Source organism: Macrobrachium nipponense, chromosome 47, assembly GCF_015104395.2.
Source record: "Macrobrachium nipponense isolate FS-2020 chromosome 47, ASM1510439v2, whole genome shotgun sequence".
NCBI classification, from domain to species: Eukaryota; Metazoa; Arthropoda; class Malacostraca; order Decapoda; family Palaemonidae; genus Macrobrachium; species Macrobrachium nipponense.
Window position 1 is genome coordinate 34,063,715 of NC_087222.1, and position 22,121 is coordinate 34,085,835.

At 39.4% G+C, this 22,121-nt stretch overlaps 4 protein-coding genes across 5 annotated transcripts in view; 1 reads left to right on the top strand and 3 right to left on the bottom strand.

Moving 5' to 3' along the window:
* Positions 1-455: 455 nt before the first annotated feature.
* On the bottom strand, positions 456-19,844 carry LOC135204863 (Krueppel homolog 1-like). 2 transcript variants are annotated; one of them, XM_064235085.1, is made up of 4 exons: positions 19,598-19,844; positions 18,319-18,373; positions 9,566-9,657; positions 456-4,361 (listed from the first exon to the last, which is right to left on the bottom strand). In XM_064235085.1, exon 4 carries the CDS (start codon positions 4,287-4,289, stop codon positions 2,082-2,084), a length of 2,208 nt encoding a protein of 735 aa, XP_064091155.1. In that variant the 5' UTR covers positions 4,290-4,361; positions 9,566-9,657; positions 18,319-18,373; positions 19,598-19,844; the 3' UTR covers positions 456-2,081. The 2 variants fall into 2 exon arrangements, with proteins under 2 accessions (XP_064091155.1, XP_064091157.1); XM_064235087.1 differs by lacking the exons at positions 9,566-9,657; positions 18,319-18,373; positions 19,598-19,844 and adding an exon at positions 5,905-6,035.
* LOC135204633 (zinc finger protein 771-like) lies at positions 5,976-7,127 on the bottom strand. Its single transcript, XM_064234782.1, has one exon. The coding sequence runs from the start codon at positions 7,125-7,127 to the stop codon at positions 5,976-5,978; it is 1,152 nt and encodes a 383-aa protein (XP_064090852.1).
* Positions 12,644-14,197, bottom strand: LOC135204634 (zinc finger protein 679-like). The gene has a single exon (XM_064234783.1). It carries the CDS (start codon positions 14,195-14,197, stop codon positions 12,644-12,646), a length of 1,554 nt encoding a protein of 517 aa, XP_064090853.1.
* Positions 19,845-21,837: 1,993 nt separating the features above from the next.
* LOC135204864 (dolichyl-diphosphooligosaccharide--protein glycosyltransferase 48 kDa subunit-like) overlaps positions 21,838-22,121 on the top strand; it is a 12,339-nt gene continuing 12,055 nt past the window's right edge. Inside the window, exon 1 of the mRNA XM_064235088.1 lies at positions 21,838-21,987. Coding sequence (XP_064091158.1) covers positions 21,965-21,987 — 23 coding nt within the window. The 5' untranslated portion in view covers positions 21,838-21,964. The remainder of the gene's footprint in view (positions 21,988-22,121) is intronic.

The window sequence follows — 22,121 nt, forward strand, 5'->3', positions numbered from 1 at the left end:
GCATTTCATAAATCTACCAACAAAATCCTCTGATCTCATCCAGTGAGAAACATTGAGGTCTGAAAGATTGAACAATAAGTGAATGAGGGGAAAATCCTGTGCTGTGGTCATGAAAGCACTTCATTGAAGTCAGTTCATAAGATTTTATGACTTCCAGTACTATAGAATGACCCTGATCACTCTGAGGGATGACTTATAACAGCAGTTATATGATGACGTGTCTACCGCTGATGCATAATTGCCATCTAAAACACATCTCCAATGAGGAAAACGAGTGGCGTATGTACTGTATAACAGTAACCTAATACAAAGGGTCAGTGTGAATCCAATACAGTCATGTATCCTACCATGCCTTTTCGCAAAAGGCGTAATTATTGGTACATCCTTGCAATATACCCAGCCATACAGGTTTTTATAGTTGTCTTAAATGATAATGAACTCAATAAAAAAACAAAGTGTATTCATATATCTATTTTTTGTATGTAACAACTAGTTTATAGGTAATGATTTCCACGTTCAGACTTGCCGTCGTCCAACCCAGGAGCAGCCTCTCTCGTCTCCTCCCCATGGGATGCTGGTTAACAGAACACTGCTGAACAATGTGAGTCATTATGGTGGAGAATATGACCCACCAACTTGCAGACTGTCACCAAACTCTGCCACTTTTTACGTCACAGACGCACAAAACTGACCCAGGGAATGTAGGTGCCTACATGAGATCACATGAATAAACATATATACATACTGCTTCAATTTTATGTTAAATATGGGCAAGTATGGTGGATGGATGTTAAAATATGATAGGGCATACCTACTTTACGCTGCCTTCGGTTTAGTCAACTGCTCTAGAATGCTTCGCTTGTCAATTGGTTAAGTTATGGGAATGCTACAAATTACAAACTGCACTGTCCTGAAACCAGTCATTGCCTATATTATGGCATCCACTCTTGATATTCAAGAGACGATGATTACACAAGTCCACAAATTTACAATCCAGAAATTCAAACAAAGTAATTTGGAGGCGAATAAAAAATAGGCGAGTCTGAGTCAATGCTAAACTTAAATCTGATTCAAGAATTTTGAAAAATACCTTTGCATAGAAAAAATACATCGAGTGGAAATTCCAGTAGAGGGAAGTGTCAATAACGGGAAATAAAACTTAGACTGACTGTCGTCCAACTTGAGCAGATTCAGGTGGATAAGGTAGTAAGTATATCTAAACAGCACTTCGACCTGATGATAATTTTACCTCGCAGGTAGGCAGAGGTCTCATCCTCTGTAGTGGTTTCATTTTTCTGGTGAAAATGAACACCATAATATTCTTTGGAAGCTTGAATTTCGAGTCAATGGCTCCTGTGATGGTGGGCTTGTTCCATATGAATAGGGTTCAGTTACTGAATAATAGTAATTGTTACAATCTCTCTTTCCATGTCAACACTACCTCCCAAGAGCAGCTCACTTAAAAGAGTTAATATAAATAATAAAAACAGGCAACAGATGACCTGCGCTCACAGTAGACAGGAAGGGAACGTGTAGGAAATGTTCATGAGATGGAAGTGAAGTGAAAAATGTCAGTAAAACCTAGATTTTGAGAGGAAAGTGGCTATGTTTATGCTGTAGGGAAAGTGTCAGGTGTTTTGGCAGACATTACTGGCCAGGTGACAAGGAGGAGGAGGAAGGAAGAGACGATCGCCTGCTGATGCAAAGTGAATGAAAACAGGTAAGGAAATTTACCAAATGTGAATTTAGGCAGGCTGTGGGATAAGTATAAGAAATTGACTCTACTAATGTCCAAATGCACACACAAGAGAACAGTCTAATGAAGACCCAAAGACACGTTGTCTAACTTATTTAATGTGAAATTAAATCTGTTTAAGACAGGGGAATAGTATGTAGTTAAAACCTTTCCAGGTGAAGTGTTTTAAGCATAAAGTATGGCAACTTCTGTGGAAATAACCACCTGCCCTTTCTCTCTTCCCCTTCTCTTCTCTCTCCCGGGCAAGATGACGGACAACCCTAACTTCCGAGTCGCTAGATCTTACAAAATGAAAACTGGAAAACTTTGGTAACTAACAAACGTTTCAGGAGTTGTAAAAAACCATAATATTATATTGACTATGATGTGATGAGGAGCCAATTGGTGTTGAATTGGCATGAAGAGATGCATGAGGCTGACTTAAACTATGTGACAACGAGAGATTTTGTACCTCCGACAAGTTCTGCGCTCGAGACATGCCGTCGTCGTGAGACAAGTTCTGCGGCTGTGATAAATTCTGAGGTTGGCTCAAACTCATCGCCTGTGACAAACTATGAGACTGGGACAAGTTCTGAGGCTGTGATAATGCCGTTGCCTGGGAGAGGTTGTGTGGCAGGGAAAGGTTTTGAGGCTGGGATAAATTCTGAGGCTGACTGAGATTTTGTGGCTGAGAGAAATTCTGGATTTGGTGGAGGTCTGTCGACTGGACAATCTTGGTCGCCAGCGACAGATTCTGTGGCTGCGAGAGGTTTTGTGCGACAGAGAGGTTGTGAGGCTGAGAATGACTGGGGGTTTGAGAGAGGTTCTGGGGTTGGCTCAAGCTCTGATTGACACTTTGGGACTGAGAGAGGTTCTCGGGCTGCAGGAGAGCTTGCGACTGCATCAGATCGTGTGATTCTCTTACGTTCTCCGACTGTACGATACTCTGAGAGTGAATGATGCTGTGAGATTGTGTCAGATTCTGAGGCTGTAACAAGTCCTGAGACTGCGTCAGATTCTGAGGCTGAATGAGACTTTGGGGCTGTGTCAGATTTTGAGGTTGCATAATACTCTGAGACTGCTGCGTTAGGTTTTGAGGCTGCGCTATACTCTGAGACTGCGTAAGGTTCTGAGGTTGTACTAAATTTTGGGGTTGTGTTACACTTTGAACATCTTGCTCTAGATGACTCTGTTGTTGGCTGTGTGTCTGCACCGAGGGTTGGGGCATTGCAACGAGGTGCATTCCTGAAACAGGCTGCAAACCAACGGCAAAATGTGTCTTCCCATGGTGACTTCCAGACTGCAACGAACTATCCGATTCAGATGCAAACTGATTGCGGGACTGATATTCCTTCTTTTTGGGATGATCGTCACGCAGTGGGTCCGCTTCCTCAATCTCTACTTTTGGCGACTCCACTTCCTGTTCTTGAAGCATGACCTCAAACTCTGTGTCGGAATCCGTCACGGCATTCTGGCCACTCTTGCTCGTGGCCGCCGATTTCCGCTTCTTTCCCTTTTTGTTTTTGGATCCTTTTGGTCTCCCCCTCGCTCTCTTGGGCTGGTGAAGGATCTCTTCCTCCAGCAACATCCTCATTTTCATTTTGGCAGTGTTTGGTTTTCTCCCTGGAGGCTTTTTAACGCCCGGACGCCTCCACCGCTTCTTATAGCCGTCGTTACCACAGTACTTCATTTTATGCTTTGTTATGTAGGACTTGTCCTTGAACCACTTCCTGCAAATGTCACACTGAAATGGCTTCTCCCCAGTGTGGACCTTGTAATGGTCCTGTAACCAGGACTTGCACACGAAACCTCTTCCACAGGATTCGCACCTGAAGGGGAAATCGCCCTTGTGGATCCGGAGGTGATTTCGTAAAGTTGTGCTGGAAGAAAAGGATTTTGGGCACTCCGGGCACTCGTAGGGGCGTTCTCCCGTGTGCACGCGCATGTGGCTTGGAAGGTGGGAGCTCTGCGAGAACGTCTTGCCACACACGCCGCACATGTACGGCCTTTCGCCGGTATGGAGGCGTTTGTGAGTCCTCAGATTTGATTTAGCTGCAAAAGAGGCACCGCACTCGTCACAGAGAAAGGGGCGCTCGCCCGTGTGAATTCGCATGTGTTCGTTGAGATTGGCACCACACGCTAAAGACTTGTTGCACACTTCGCACACCACGCGTTCGCCTCCGCTGTTACGAACGCGGGGCTTGGGAGACGTCTTGGGTTGTCTCTGAGGCTGCTGCTGCTGCTGCTGCTGCTCCATTTCTGCGCCGGCTTGGGATGACGGTGCTGGAGTAGGGCTCTGGGTTGAGCGAACTGGAGCTGTGGTGCTTGGTGCAGTGAGCTGCACTGGCTGGACCTGAGGCACATAAGTGAAACGTACAGAATGTAGAGGTTGACTCGACTGGCGTGCCACCCCATTACTGACTTCCACTTGCACTGGAGTTGGCACTAAGAATTCCTCGAGACCACTGTATGAGTAGGAATTTCCCGAAGAGGAGGGCACGGAAGTTACTGGAGCCGTGGTACTCACGAGGTGTGCACTTTGAAGCTGCTCCATACTTGCTGCTGAGATAATGTGGCACTCTCTCCACAGATTGCTCACCTTTCATCAGTAACGCTGAAAATAAACCTGGAAGATAGAAATGAGCATTAAGAATGATGGGATGACTAGATACTGAAAAATTACAGCTAACATTAATGCACAGTTAACAGTACACATGATGATCATTTGCTTAAAGGGCTTCAGAAAAGGAACCCTTTCCCCTCATAATCGTCACATTGCTACTCAAACACAGGACTCAAAGCTTACATTACTGCAAGTGGGCATTCAGCAATGAATTACAGACTTTAAGTTACAAGGTATGAAAATCACCTCAGGTTTTTTTTTGTCATTTGTAATATAATTTATTTTGTGTATGCTTCATGTTCAGAGACCAGGTGACTAGACAACAACCCTTTGCATTATAAGGTGTGTCTTTTGCATTGCTAACAATTCACTTACATAGACTGAAGATTCAACATACAGGCAGTCCCGGGTTTACGAGGTTCCGTTCTTGAGACGTGTCGCAAGCCGGAACATTGTCGAAAATCGTCAGAAATCCTAAGAAAACCTTACTTTGAATGCTTTGGGTGTATTGTAAACTATATAAGGGTGTATTGTAAACTATGTAAACTTCATTCTAATGTTTTTTATCAAGAAAACCTTCACATATCTTCCTTCTGAGCAGTGTCGTAACCCTGGAACATAGTGCGTTGTAAACCTGGAAATAATTTGCTAAATATAATTGAAAAGCTTCGTAACCTCGGCGTAAATTTAAAAACCTTCCAACTACTATGATTCTGGTAAAGTTGCAAAATATATTTAACACTACCATTTTTATCTTAATGATTTCATGAAATCAGTCCTGTATTTTACAGGCATTCCCTGGGTTACGACGGGTTTCGCTTACGACGTTCCAAGGTTAAGGCGTTTTTCAATTATATTCATCAGAAATTATTTCCAGGGTTACGACGCTTACAACGCTGACCTGGCAGAAGAAATATAACACCAAAAATGCACAATAATCAATATTTGAAGGTTTTTTTGATGAAAAATACCATAAGAATGCAGTTACCATGGTTTAGAATGGACCCAAAGCATTTAAAGTAAGGTTTTCTTAGGATTTTTGACGATGTTCTGGCTTACAATGTTTTCGGGTTACAACGCGTTTCAAGAATGGAACACCCGTTGTAGCCCGGGGACTGCCGTATACAGTATTGTACCGTGATAATTACACACACACACATATAAAATTAATCTATATTTGCATTTCTGTTACCCTTGTAGCAATTGTAAATAAGAAGAAAAGTGAATGGTACACTTGAATCATTTTATTATTTATTTATCACATGTTTTTAAGAAAGAATGATAATTTCCTAACAAGTTGGTATCACAACCTGGTAAAAATTTTGCCTTTAAAAACAACATATATGTGTAGTTCTCTGTTTCTGACTAACTTCGAAACTATTTTTATTTTTTGCTTTAGTTACATATGTTTTGTATTTTGAATACAGTTACATCACAACTTGAAGACATTAAAAAAGATTTGTTTATAAAATTTTAAGACGTAAAACAAAAAACCAATCGTGAATAAAATTAATATAGCTGACTGCGCTTAAAATCTGGTACTTACAGAATATTTATTCAGTCTTTATACTACAATACTTGAGAAAAAGTCTGTAAGTGTTCCGCTTTTTACAAAAACTACTTATAACCCTGTTTTATCCAGGCCTTCTTCCAGTCTCCGTCATCCTCTAAGTGGACGGCTGGCTTTTCTTTTTTCATTTCGAACGCTGCTTCACGACTTCTGCTCACTTTTTGCCTCTCCTGTTCTTCCTCTTCAGTCACATACATATCCAAGTCGAAATCATCCTCTGGCGAATGATTTAACGTCTGAGACACAAATGCCTTTGAGGCCACAGAGAGTTTCCGTAGGGTGCCAACCTTTTGTCCGCACTGCTTTTTAATTACCGGCTTCTGCCAGCGTTTACGATACCCATCATTCCCACAGTATTTTTTTTTGTGTTTTGACAAATAATTTGAGTATTTGAATTTCTTATGACACTGGTCACACTGAAAGGACTTGTCTCTACTGTGCACGATCATGTGTTCGTTCAACCCAGACTTAAAGATAAAACGTTTGTTACAAATGTCGCATTTGAAAGGCTTCTCTCCGGTGTGGGACTTCTTGTGCGTTGAGAGCGTGGAGCTCTGAGTAAAGGCTGCATCGCACACCTCACAGATGTACGGCTTTTCTCCCGTGTGGATTCGCTTGTGATTTTTCATACTCTGGCTCGTCGTAAACGTCTGGCCGCAAACGCTACACGTGTACGGTTTTTCCCCCGTGTGCTGGCGCATGTGCCCGGGGAGATGCGACGACCTCGAGAAGGTTTTCCCACAGACACCACACATGTAAGGCCTCTCCCCTGTATGAACACGCTTATGCATCCTGAGATTTGATCTCTGAGTAAACGTCATGCCACACTCATCGCAGTTGAAAGGCCTTTCCCCTGTGTGTATGCGCATGTGATCCCGGAGGTTTGCATTGCAGGCGTACGTCTTGCCACAGACAGAGCAGGCCACCCGTTCACCGTGCGGGTGACGCAACCTCGGAGATTTCTGCGGCAGCGTTTTCGAAACGACGACGCCAGAATTGTCACCGTTGACGTTTGGGAGAGCTCTCGGAGTCTGAGGCACAGAGAGCTGGACAGACGCATTCTGGGGGGTGCTGTAAGTTGCCTGCACTTGCTGATTTATGTGATGGGCGACATCTGCGCTCATCAGATCGAGCTGCACTTTATTATTCACCAACTCCCAGTTGTACCAGCCAACACTTGACCCACTGATGTGCTCCATGGCAATTTTTTTATATTGGGCTTTATGCCAAAATGCCACAAAATTCAATCATCTTTTTTGTTGGTAGTACCAGACAAAGGAATCTTGAGGACATGCATGTCACAAAATCCTCTCCAGTCCCTATGAAACATTGTCAAACTACCTGAAGTCTAATGACTTTAAATTATGGTTAGACATTGACAATATTCACAAGTTCTCACGGAAACATAACTGCACAACACTAGCTCGTTTGGAAACGCAATTCCAACGAGCGAAGAACGTCAACTTGAAACAAAAGACCAGATGAAATTTTCTAGCACAGCAAACTGCCCGGGGACTTCGCGAGCAGAAAGGTCAACACAGCGCCGTCAATTATATGACCCGATTCCTGTTACCTGTAAAGACACCGAAAGTTAGCAACAATGCCATGGTATAATAGTTTGCATATGACAAAAGTTAAAAAAAAAAAAAAAGAGCATAACACAAAGTAAAATACCAGAGACATTTTTGACAGTTGCTAATTTCAGTGTCTCACCGGTAACATCATTCGGGAATTACAAAATGGGCACTCATTGTTTGTCTTTACAACTATTTAATAACAAACAAACTTTTTCTAAACTACAAGGCGAGTTCAGGTCGTACTTCACAAAAAAGTAATAGTAGTATTTTCTTAGTAGGAGAGTACAAATAACAAGCGCATTTTTTAACATCATCATACGAAAAGTGAAGACAATTTAACATTATCGTACGAGAAGTGAAAACAAGCGTTAACAAACAGTATTTTTATATGTCATAATTACAAACCACTGCTTTACGATTATCTTGAACTTCCAGTCAGGATAATGTGGTTGGATCAATTAGAGAACACATTATCTTACAAAGAAGAGGAATAAACCAGAGAATACTTTTTATGGCTTGGAACATGCAGTAAACTGTAGGATTTACTTGAAGTTCTTTGCAGCATCCCTTTGGCCTCTAGCTGCAACTCCTTTTGTTCCTTTTACTGTATCTCCGTTCATATTCTCTTTCTTCCACCCTCACGAAAGTTGTTTTGGTGTAACTGCTTTGAGGTTTGCCTCCCATTAACTTTCAAACCTTTACAATCTCAATTTCCCGAGTCAACATGATCAAACTGATGATTCAACTATTGTCACCTCAGGTCTCCAAGTTTCACTTGATTAACGACAGTTAATAGGCATATCATAAACAAATCTTTGAATTAGAGAGGTTATCAGTTTTGCTTTAGTTTCTGCAATAACTGAAAAATCATGACATACAATTACAGCAGTTTTAATACACAACTTTACAAATAAGTAAAACCTCAACATGAAGTAGCACTCTCCTTAAAAGTGGGTATAGTGCATCCAGTAAACTTTGAAATAAAGAAATACGTAATGCGAGTCTGCGCGTACATAAACTTTCGCATTTCAAATCCAATCAACATCAGTATTACTTAAGGTTCTTTGCAGTGTGCTTTCAGCCCCTAGCTGCAACCACTTTCATTCCTTTTACTGTACCTCCTTTCATATTCTCTTTCTTTCATCTTACTTTCCACCCTCCCCTAAGAATTGATTCTAGTGCAATTGTAAGGTTTTCCTCCCGTTACAATTTTCAAACCTTTCGCTGTGCATATCTGTTTCAGCGCTGAATGACCTCATATGTCCCGGTGCTTGCCGTTCAGCCTAGGTTGTATATATTCTAACAATTTTCATGCCTCATTTGAGAAATGAACTTAAGGAAACAAACTGACTTGACTTTAATTTTGAGCAGAAGTTATGAACTTCTTGAATTATACCAGCAGATATCACCTTTGCACTGACTGGAACACATAAGAGGTTTAAATGTCTAATGATTTCCACTTTCACATAGTAAAATAAAAGGAGTCTATTGTAAGGGCACCTGCTGATTTCATTGGCCTAAATTACAACCTTCTAATTTACACAATCAAAATGTAACTACAGCTAGTGGTTTGTACTTTGTAGGAACACAATGTTTTCAAACAGGGTGGTCCGTCAACAGTGATTGGATAATAAGAATGCTGCTGAATATGATAACAGCAAAAACAGAGCGTAATCAGGTGATTTAATATGACACACTGCTTAGGTCAACAGAAGCCCAATGGCTTTTTCAGGAAACCAGCTAAATTATTTCTGTTCAAGACATTTACTATTACAAAGACTGGACCTTTCCTAGGTAGCCAGCATAAGGACTTCATAATAAATTTGTAATTGCCAAATATAATACAAAGTTAAGAAGTAAGTTTAACTCATCAACATTTTCCAAACGTAAATGACTTGTGACAAAGGCAAAAACATTTACGAAAAAGGGATCAAACGTTTAATATATTGCACGAGCCGTCCTGGCCACAAGGAATCAGGTGCTAACAGTTGGACCAACCTGTTTTGAACAATGAAAAGTCTTTAAGTCCATAAGCAGTGACGAAGATCAACGGTACTTACTTTCGATGACAAGTCTGTCCACCCATAAGATCCACCAACGCAAGCGAAAATAATAAGAGCGTGTTCCTGATGCTTCACAACCTGTGCATTACCTGGAAATACATCAACCATCAGATGCCACACCATGAAAATGAAGCAATGTCTGCCAACAAAAATGAGTTCTGAACTCCCCAAAACTATAAAACACTGCCTACAAAAAAATGTTGTATACCATAGTACTAGCTTCTTGTTCGAATGGAATGAAACTTGTTTTAAAGTCACTTATTATAACAAAATGCAGTACTCCCTTCCTTTGGTAGTCCAAGTTTTCTTAGAAATATTACCTCATTCTTCAAATATGGAACTAATTTTCCTTTATATAGGAACTTCTCTCTCAAAACTTAGAAATTGCCAACCTAGCAATTATGTAATGTTCTGCTGAAGAATCTCAGTCAAAAGTCAGTCATTCACAAATTTGCTTTTATGATAACAGTCAGAGCCCCTGTTGTGCACCTAGGATACTTTTCCGAAGTCCCGACAGACACTGCAAAGAGCGTCAGCCGACAAACTGAGTTTTATATATCGTCATTAACATTTTCACAGCAAATACTTCATTTACACGGTAAGGCATAAACTCAGTTCTCTTCTACATCTTTCTGCTTGAACTCTCATATTTCTAACACCTATTCCTCATCTCTCCTAGCCTATTTAGTACACACTACTTCCACCTTTCAGGTCCCAATTAACTTAACAGCCTTTGAACACATCTTCCAGGTACCTCTGCTTTCATTCATAATGCCTATCTTTTTCAGGGTGATATAATCTCTTATCGGTACTCTCCCATAATTTCCTCAGTAAGACTGCCTCTATTTTGACAATTTCCTCTGAAATTCCCAAGGCCCTCTACTGTATTTCCATTGCATGCTCAAGAAGTCTCATTCCTCAATACTTCTCATATTGCACTGCATCTCCTTTTCCTTGATCAAGTTGTCATATGTTTTGGTCAGTTCATCAGTGACTTAGTCTTGTTGGAGTGTTTAGAAAATCATTTGTTATTTCTGATGGTTCAGCTCCTTTTCCACTGTCCATGTTTCAGTGCAGTTCATTGACACAACTTGGATGCAAACGTTACAATACTAGCTTAGACGAGAGACCAAATGGAAAATCCTAAAGACATACTTTTCAAGAGAACGGTTTGACACAAATTTAACAAAGACAACTGGACTGAAGCAGGTGTATACCACTCGTTAGAAGTACTTTAGAAAATGAGTCTTCAGAGACAAAAAGATGAGAATGTGTGAATCCCTAGAAAATCCCTAGGGTGCTACAAGGAATAAAACCTTCAATTATTGTTATTATTAAAAAATTTCTACAGACAACCACTAACACTTTTATCTCTTGCAGGGGCTAAACTGACCATGACAAATTATTTACTAGAAACTTTTGCAATCTAAAGTCATCATCAACTAGTAATCAAACCAACTAGAACTGTATGCTCTTATTCACAACATCCAGCAGACAGTACTACTTGATTCAATGCTTGGTTATTTCAGCCACACACCACACCTGCAATGGATTCTACTTACAAATTTCAATACATGCCCTCTTCTTTCTGCCCAAAGTTCTTTGATGTTAATGTTTAAATTTCCACCTCTAATTTATGCAAATGACATATTTTTGAAGTAATCTGTATTTTTCATAACATACAAAAACCTGATGTCTTTTCATGTGGGATTGACTTTCAACAAGCTGGAAATCCGACAGCTAGTTTTGTAAAGCGGTTAAGGTAATAGCTACCGATGGTAGAGGGCAGAAGTACCGCCCATCAAGTGCGTTCAATTCTACACAGTTTACCGTTTGGTCCCCGATAAGATATTGAGGGTTGGTAAGAGGTGGACCCTTCAAGTAAATACCTCAGGTATGGTATGTTGTATGAATAGGAACAATGCAAATACTTAAAAATTTTTTTACTTGTTCCTATACGATCTCTAGTGTTGAAGTTCAGAAATGTATATAAACATACAGTACTACTTGGTGCAAGAACAATGGAAATAATGCACAATTGTACGATTTGCTTTCGACACAGAACAGGCTCAAAAGGTAGCAACTTGCAATGAACACCCTGGAGGTTAACTCATCCAATTATGACAGCTGACAAGCTTTTTCCTTGAGATTAAAACCTCCGAGTGGCATCACATTTTGGGAGAACCTACTTCTCACAAACTGTGGTAGTTACTCAGTCTTGTTACTTTTGCCAGAATTTAGGAGTGTCCTGAGTACATACATACTACTATCTGTTGTTTTACAAGCTGGCATTATAACAGTGCAGACTCTTGTTCCTCAAGCAACTTGTCCACAACAGTTTAAGGAAATTAAAAATCCTCTGGGCTAAGACTATAGGGTACCCTTGACAATGCATACTTACATAAGGACATCCCAGTTCAAGGGATGCTTTTAACGACACATTTAGAAAATAAGAGGAAAAAAATTAACAAATGCAATTGTACTTCATAACCCACATTATCTTTATTATCAAGTCTATTACATATTTTTCTTCCCATGAGAAGACCGACAGGATGCTTACACAGTTACGCCTACACAATTCTGAAAAATCAGGAGAGAGAGAGAAAGCAAACTTAAAAAATCGTGACATAACTTCCTCTTAAAAGAAAGGAGAATCATATGGCAATGAGAACCAGGCTTGCAGAGACTTGAAAACATGGACTGTTACTTGGAAATCAGATATGCCCATAACAGTATAAGAGAATTTAGATTAAATTGTTTAAATTAAACAAACTAAGTACAGAATTCTATGTTTACCAACATGTCTCTCTCTCTCTCTCTCTCTCAGCATCCCATCATCCCTCCTCAATTATATACCTAACAGTCATCCCCCAAAAAATAATTCAATACCATTTAGAGAAATTCTGACTCAACAAGTCAACCAGCTTTGCAGTATAAACTCTCGTCTTACAAAATAGTGTATAAAAATATTTAAGCCACTTTTACAAACTATTCTACAAAAAAATATATTTTGTACATTCATGACAACACTGGTATCAAAATTCCTATTTAATTTGAGCAGTAATATGAAAGCACTTAGAATGCATTCTTGGAATCCCATTGACCTTCCAGTACGTTTTTTTCCAAGTACGAACTCTGGTCCTTCTCGTCTGTAACAAGGGAGGTGGACTCCAAATTCTCATTAGCTTTGTACTGAGATGAATCTAAGAATTCCTCTTGCAGGTCACAAACCTGACCCTCAACTTCAACACCGTGTTTACTCGGAACTTCGTAGGAGGTCTGGGTTACCATTTGGCACTGGTCAGCAAGCGTCAAGTTGCATAAATTGTTGCTACAGCCTTTGTCCGAAAAGAATCTCTCCTTTTTGCACGACTTGCTGAGTGGATCTTGATTTTCTTGTAGTCCACAATCTTGACATGAAGAAGATTCCAATCCATTACTTGCAGGGGATAAGTTGTACTCAAATACTTCAACTGTCTCAGTCTTCACTCCCGACTCTTTTTCCGTTGAGAGCATGGAACTATTCTCGTCAATAACGAGGGTTCCACCATCTGCCATTTCGGCACTCGCTTCGCCAGTCTTGACTCTGTGTGAGCGTCTCAGTCTCTTTGAGAGGAGTCGTTTTGAAAACTTGGTAGCTGCTTTTGACTGCGTGGCAGTACCTCCTCCCACCTTTTGGCCGTCTGAGCATTTCTTTGCGGCCTTCTTGACATTTGCATGGTCAACTTTACTCTTGTAACCATTATTGCAACAGTACTTCTGTTTGTGCTTTGAAAGATACGAGGACGTTTTGAACGACTTGTCGCACCTCTCGCAAGTGAACGGCTTCTCTCCGGTGTGGACTCGTTCGTGCGTCTGCAAGCCCGATCTCGAGATGAATGCCTTGCCACACTCGCTACACTTGTAATTGCGTTCTCCGGTGTGAATTTTCTTGTGAGTGGCTAAACACGAGCTCTGAGCAAAGGTGGCTTCGCACACGTCGCAGACAAACGGCCGTTCCCCCGTGTGGGTTCTCAAGTGGTTCTTCATGATCTGATTGGTAGCAAAAGATCGACCGCAGAGGTGACAACTGAACGGCTTTTCGCCGGTGTGAGTGCGCATGTGACCTGGCAGGTGTGACGATCGTGCAAACGTCTGCCCACAGATGCCACACATGTATGGGCGTTCCCCTGTGTGCACTCGTTTGTGTGTCCTCAGGTTGGAACTCTGAGTAAATGAAGCCCCACATTCCTCGCACACAAACGGTCTTTCCCCCGTGTGTATCCTCAGGTGATTCCTCAAGTTGGCACCGCATGCAAAGGTTGCTCCACACTCCTGACAAGCAATTTTCTCGCCAAACGTGGCATGAACTCGGTTTGCCGCTTTCGTTTCCGTCAGGGGAGAAAGTGGCTCTTGGTACTGAACAGGAACTGCTTCTGAGACACTGAAATCTTGGCCATCTTGTACGTAATGCATTCCATTACTCAAGGTCACTTGGGGCGCGGCGGTCGCGTACACTTGGGGCACTAAATGCCGACCAACGTCTAACCCTCCCAACTCCACAGGGGGGAGCTGGGGTCCTCCTAACATCTCCCCATAAGGATTATAATTGTACCAATTGACCCCAGAAGAAGGGGCCAAGTGGTCCATGATGATCTAATGTCTGGGCCACTAGACAACCTGCCCTCTACTTCAAAATCCACATCATCGCGCCATGACTCTTGGGTTACGTGGCACCTGTAATTATACACTCAGAATTAGCACCCAGCCGACTACTACAGAAACACTCGCCTCTTAAAAATTAACGCAAATAAAATGTCCCACGTGACTTGGCAAAAGTGCCACTTGAAAACCAGCTTACTTTTCTGTGTCATTTGACTTAATTTACTTACTGTCTGCTAAGATATTCCAAGTTTTCACAACGTTTATCAGACCTGTCTCTCTTATAGAGACGGCCATTAATTTTCAAATGCAGTCGTAATAACTCTGTCCAGTTTGTACAAAATGGTGCCATGTAAACCAAAGTCATTTTGGATAATCTGCAGTTTGTGAAAGCAGACCTACTCCAGGGTTTGTGAGATATTACAAAACCAGTTCCTCTATATAATCTAGAACCTGTGCAGCAGACTATACAACCTAAGAAATAAGAATACAATAGCAAAGGAACTGTGTACAGAAATGGTCTCCAAAATGTAATTTGTGTGTACAGAAACAGTCTAAAAGATATAATTTCTTTTGTTTTAAATGCATAATGTTACTTTTAGGTCCATAAACACAGAAACACAATAAATCTTAAAAGTAATTTGCATTTTGCTTGGCATACAAATCAGAGCCTTTGATGTAGGAGTTATTGAGATGGAATTGGTCAAGGGGATAGTAGAGCTGTCTCTACTGGACAACAGCTAAAGCAAAAAGAGAGCTTGGTGATGGCAGAAGATTACTCCTACATAAAAGGCGATGCTTTGTATTTCCGCAAGAAAAAGTTTGCGAGAACTACGTGTAAGAAAATATGAGAAAAAACCACATAAACTATGCAACAGTGGATCCATTTCTTTTGAACAATTTCAAAAAATCATGTGCCATACGGTAGAGTTAATTGCATCCAAGTTTTGATATTTACAGAAAATGTACACAAAAATTTCACAGGAATAATACTAGTACAGTTTATATGTGATTCTTAGAGGAAGAAATTAAACAGCATTACAAGAAACACAAACAGTCAACTTATACTACCCTTAATAACATGTAAAAACAACACATACACATACAATCACATACAATATAATGTTTCTCTCAAATGTTTAGACATTGTACTGCTTGTATATCTCATTTCCAGAGGTCCTTTATTCCTCACACTGTTGGACTGTGGAACGAGTCTTCAAGCGAGGATCCAGTGCTATTCTCCTTGCATTACAATGCATTTTCATCTAGTTGTTAATTTATTTTTTTATTTTGAATAAGTGAGATTTCTTTCTATTTCCCTTCACCTTCTCTTACTTCGTAATGAACACCTTAACATTCTTTGAGAGCTTGAATTTCAAGTCAGTGGCCCCTGTGGTAGACTCGTTCATGGATGCTGGGTACCAACTCAACAAAGGAGGCAATGGCATTAACCATCTGATGTTCATGGGCAACATCAAACTGTATGATAAGAGCATCAAGGAAATAGATACCCTAATCCAGACTGTTAGGATTGTATCTGGGGACATCAGGATGGCATTTGGAATAGGAAAATGCACCTTGGTCTACATACAAAAAAGGCAAATTGACAAGGACTGAAGGGATAAGGCTAACAGATGGGAATAGCATCAAACACATAGACGAGACAGGATAAAAATACCTGGGAATTATAGAAGGAGAGGATAGACAAAAGAAAAAATAAATAAATAAATAATAATAATTGTCATCATACAAGAGCAAGTTTTCTGAACTATGCAACAGCAGACTTGTCACTGTTACCAGGACTTACTAAAGTCCAGTTAGAGAGCATATATGTAAAATACTAGCCTACATATGTCTGTTTATAAACACATGAACTACAAAAAAGGATACACAGGTGTTTATATATACAGTTACCACATACACTGAAGACATCACACATTTATTTAACATTTATAGACTCTTCTGGGGTTCTGTTCAAAGGAATAAATAAGGCCCAATAGAGACAGTATTGATCCTCCCATCTTCATGAAGAACACAGCATATAATTTACAAGATGGTAGTCATTATCCAAACTTTTCTCGAGGTAAGCAAGGCTACAGAAAGCGTTACGAGGTGCAATCAGCATAAAATTGCAGTAAAATTGTTCCTCATATGTCAATTTAACCCTTTAACACTCAATTTGATTAGACCTAACCTCAGGATCAACTTCTTTTCGACAGAAAAAGGTAACTTTCTTAGAGATGAACCTCGTGATTGGTTAACCTGTATCAATGACTGACAACTACCGATATATTTGTGTAAGTAGGACAGTAAGATTTTGCCTGCCATACATCCAGGGGACTGGGGGAATGTTTGCATACAGGTAACTACTGAATTATTATCAAAATGACAAAACTGAACTCAAGGGAAACTTATGGCCTTGGTCTGACAAAGGTTGATGAATGAAAAATAACACTAATGCGTAGCCAAAAGGACAATGGTTTGGCTATTGTAAAAATGTCAAGGTGAATTACTCTACCCTAACATTGATTTGTGTAGAGAAAAAGACATTATGTTTGGTTTTAATACCTTACGTATTTTGCTGTTAAGTGTGAAATACTTTTTATATATTTTATTAGTTTAAAACTACTGTAGAATTACAACATAAAAATATACAGCCCAACCAAACTGCAAATCATCAATGTAAAATTACCCTTCTTACTGATTTAAGGTCGGTCAGACCTATTCCGGAGTTCCAAATTGCCTTTTAGGAGCTGCCAACTAGCGCAAGATGTAATGATTGACTCCATGTCGCATCCAAGGAGGATGGTGTAAGTTTTAAAACCTCACTAACTCAGTAGTCACTTGAATAATAGACTCGGGTGAGCATTCAAAATGGTTCTATTAACAATGATTTACACCCAAACAAACACATATACGTACATTACGCAATAAAGAAGAAACACTCATACTAAATATATACGTACTATGTACACAGTACCTACTAGCCTACAAACTGGTTCTAAGAATGTAGTACCCTTGACGGAAGGCTGGGTACTCGTTAACATTATCCCATGTACATGTCCTTTAGTAATTGTAGACTAACTCTGAATTATATTAATTATCCACTGACTTTTTTTCATTTTAATATAAACCTTGGAGGACTTGGATAAAAAGCATCTGGCTATACAACCGAATAGCTATCAAGACCATCCAATAAACCCAGTACGTATAATGTGACTCAAGTGTACAGAGGACTTATTTACTTATAAATGAGTTTAGATTTAAGTATGGGGTTTGGATACAAGTTACTGAAGGTAAATGAAAATATATCTGCTATAATTTGGACCACTATTCATAAAATGCATGGCACACTGACACTCATCATTAGCTAATTACGTGTACCGTACAGGATGCAAATTTACCATAATCCTGATATGAATGAGCCTAACCAAAGCACATTATACTATAGTAGATTCAAATCAACCGTGCATTTGATGTCTAGGCGAGTCCCTTACAACGCTCCTGATTGGCTGTTGATAAGCCAATCACAGGGCTGGAAACTCACGAGAGGTCATATAGGCAGGACTTATGTTCCACCCTTCCTGAACATAGATCCTACCCATGTGAACTCTCGAGAGAGACAGTTTCCAGCCCTATGATTGGTTTATCAACAGCCGATCAGGAGCGTCGTATGGGACTGGCGTACACATCAAATGCATGGTTGATTTGAATCTACTAGGTATAATCCATTATTCAATGCACATTAGTAGCACATTAACTTAAACACATTTTGGAAGTCTGCCTTTCTGTTAACAGAATCTATTCAGTAACAAAAGGCCCATATCATAGCCTACATTACAATACCTTCTAGTAGGTACTTTATGGGCTAACAGCAATGCCACATAATTCCTACCATAAAGTAATCTTTACATTTATTGAACATTCAATTTAAAAAGTTAATTAAACATAAATAACTTTAAAATGGTAGCCAAGCAAAAATGAAAGATAAAAATGTAGCTGATAAGTACATAAGTCCATTACGATGGGGGGTTTGTTAAGTGAAAGTGCTACTAATTTTATCGTCATGGGAAAAAAACAATTAGAAATCTGAATCGTGCAACGCTTACCTTGGGGAAGTGTCGATCCAGGTCTCCTCCTGCGACTAAACATTAGCGCAATTGTCTGTCGAAAGAAGAAATGGCGAAATGTAATAACATAACATTCAAGAAAAATGTAAAGAATTGTTAAAATCACTTATAACAGACAAACAAACTTATTACAAAATAAAAAAAAAGTTTAAAATCATTTATACATGACAATCAGCAAATAGGAATACGGGCAGTTCCCGGTCATCTGTGAGGGGTGTGTGTCCGATCTCATCGGGGTGGTGACAAGCAAAAACCGCCATTGACATAAATCGCAGACTTTATGGCGCTAGGAAAACGCTAATTAAAAATCTCCAAATTCATCTTATGAATTTTGAAAGGGTTCCGGAATGACATATAAGAAGCTTACATATTTCCCTCAGTCGTGCGCCGCCAAACCTAATGGTGTCAATTTAACAAAAATTAAGGGCGTTTCAGGATGGGTTACATAAAAAAATATAGCTAAAGCAAATAATTCATAAAGATTTTTATAAAATGAAATATAGGTACATAAAATAAGATTTCTTGAAGGGTACGGGGCTGATAGGCTATTAAATCATTATTAACATAGGCTTAAAGCTTACTCCCAAACAAAAATGGTTAAAAAACGGTAAAAACAGATTAAATACATAACAATAAATAAATTAAATTCATTTTCAACATTATGGTTGAACCTCATACAGGCCTACGTAGAATGGTGAGAATTAGAAGTCATACTATGGCTACCAATACGGTTTAAGTGAATAAAATAGGTAAAAGAATTATGCCAATTGAAGATTTTGAATTTAATACGGACGTAGGACCGGAAAATAGACAAATTTGAATATAAAAAAAGGAAAATAGAATAGGACTAAATCGAACGTCTTGAACAAAGGTGACAAGTCTAGTATATACCTGTGCTTCGTCTTACGGTTTTGATGGCTATTTTAGAGATTTAAAAACGAAACCAAGACGCGAATGGGTCGTGAAAGACTTAAATAAGCGATATATAAAAACGATGAATGGCGACGACGTGGGAAATCGACGTAAAAAAGGGAGAAAAAAGGGAAAAAATTAAAAAAAAATACGAAGGAATCAAAATTTGGAAGCCACCATCCATCGGACGCTCTCAAGGGAGAGACACACGGCCGCCACAATCCCTCCCTTTATTTGCGGCAAACGACGAGCACCCGAAGCCATTGGGGCCTTATAACTAGTCTTAAATCGTAGCTACGGATTTATACTACCGCCCTCACGGGCGTCAGCGGTCATTCATACTTACGAAGGGGGCGATTTTCGGGCGGGAAACAAGATATCAAACGTCGTCGGTCGACATCTTTTTGGGGCTTACGATCGGAAAGGGGGGATGGAGAGTGGCTACCCTTGGGAGCTGTGCCACATCTGGATACATCGTTCACCAAATATAATAAAAAATAGACTTTACCGTAATAAAAAAATTTATATTGAGTAAAATTGATTTAAATATCAAACTAAAACTTTTAACAAGGCAAAACACGCGATCTACATACATAAGACATCCCCTAACTTCGGCGATTTGGCATTTCATGTCCTCGGACAACAACAACAACAGAGACCATTTTAGGAAGAATGGCCACTCTCCCATTTTGTAATGATGTTTTATTTTTTGCCCTTTTTACTAACTTTTGTGATGATTTCGTCTACTCAGAATTGGGGGAAATATACATTGACGTCTATAAAATATATTGAAATATATTAGATGTATCAACAAGCGATATCTTTAGATTTTTTATGAATTTATTCTTGGGGTAATATTTGAGATGCCCAGAGGCAATACAAGATGGCATAGCAAATGCTTCCTCGTTATTATTATTATAATAATATATAACTCTCTCTCTCTCTCTCTCTCTCTCTCTCTCTCTCTCTCTCTTCTCTCTCTCTCTCTCTCTCTCTGTCAAATAACTATGAAACAAAGAACACTGTCATTAAGGGACAGCCCTTCCCAATGGGGTCACTAGAAGCCAATATTACAATAGATTATTCTAGCGTTATTTGTTCGTTATAGTAGAAATCTATTCTTATATATAACAAATGTTGTATCTTTCCAAATACGGCGCGTACAGTGCCATCTAGCGGCTATGTTGCAAAATTACGGATTTATGGTTACAGTTTGTAACGCAGGTCTTCCATTCTTGCTTGCATTGTCTGTTAACAACAAACTACCGTGGAATACTTCCAGGGGCCGCCAGGCATTCATTAATTCATACTTCAGGCAAAAGGATTTGAGTTCATATTCCTTTTGATTATTTGCAAATTGACGAGAGCAAATATAGCTACAGCATCTGAAGTTATAGTACTTTGTAGACATTACTGGGTTACTGCGCTCGAAGCCTCCAAGGTTATGGGACAATTATCTTTTAGTTTTCGCACATTCTTCTTTCTTTTACGTCTTAGAATTCGTATAACTTACGAAACTACGCTTTAAATAACTTCCCAAAACGAAAACTAGACTTAAATTTCCCCTGTTTTGAAAATCATACTGGCAAACGCAAGCTTTCCATACCGTAGGGAGGATAAATCAATCCATATTCCCACCATATTCTTCCTAAAGTCCTACGCTCTTGGAATGGGTGACTACGGTGCCCTTCCATTACCATTTCAGTTCATTGTCCTGTAACCGAATCACTCTCTCATTTTAGGTGATTTCTTTATTCACGGAACTCATATCCTTCAACATTGCCGCCCTTTCCTGGACATCTCACTCTCCCTGGTATACGATAAAATTTCGTTGCATCCTTAAAAATGTGTCCATAACAGCTCACTAACATAATGAGTAGATAATATATATCTTTGATATGTTAAGGATTACTTATTGACAACTTATCCAGTTCTATTTATCTACTCATATCTATGTATAATTGTCTAGATAGGGTATAGTCTATTTTAGCAAAACTGCGTGGTATTTCATGGACTTTCTTCAACAATGTGGTTTTTTTTAACTAATGAATAAAGATAGAAAAGTTAAATAAGACATTTCTTCAGTACGAATGTGTATTAATTGTTAATTTGATCTTCTTGTAAAGCATGTCTCGTAATTTTTAGGATTATTGACAAACTTTTTTAACCAGTCATAATTTTTTTATGCTACGCCGCCGATCGCCAAATGCATTGTCTATCAGTTATTACTGTAGTTGTATTAATTAAAACAGAAACGCTAAAATAATTATTTGCTTCTGTATTCTCTTAACGAATCGTCTAGCATTGCCAATAGATAAGATTAAGACATATTTAAACGCAGCGCCAAATTCTGCTCCAATCAAATCATGCCACAAACGATTTCATGCCGTCGAATATTATGCATCATAGGGTGTAGTGACGAGCATGATAAATACGACGACATTTAGCTTTAAAAATATATAATAATTAGTATAGATGGTATATGATGAATTTTTATTTATCAAAAATTTATTATTCATGTTTTCTATCATTAAGATACGCTAAAACGTGTATAAAAATGGATTTTAACGCAAGCCGCTGTGTCTATGTTCGCTGAAAATTAATCGCTGGCATCGCAGTCGCCGTCGTCTGGTTGTCAGTTGTCAACAAACCGGCTGACGAATCAGTCGGTACTTACATCATATTCTTGTGTAAATTTAATAAAAACCTAAAAATGTCCGTCGATCTAACGTACAGGTAATATTAACTGAGTTTTTACAAGTATTTTTTATTCAAATATCGATGGAAAAATGGCTGAAAACAGGGGATAAATAGTATGAAGCTTATCAAGTGAGAGGCTTGGCGATTTTCAGTTCTGGCGTAGCGTGTGT

Excerpts from the sequence above, each read along its gene's own strand:
- LOC135204634 (XM_064234783.1), bottom strand. The coding sequence starts at position 14,197 with ATGGACCACTTGGCCCCTTCTTCTGGGGTCAATTGGTACAATTATAAT.
- LOC135204633 (XM_064234782.1), bottom strand. The coding sequence starts at position 7,127 with ATGGAGCACATCAGTGGGTCAAGTGTTGGCTGGTACAACTGGGAGTTG.
- LOC135204863 (XM_064235085.1), bottom strand. The coding sequence starts at position 4,289 with ATGGAGCAGCTTCAAAGTGCACACCTCGTGAGTACCACGGCTCCAGTA.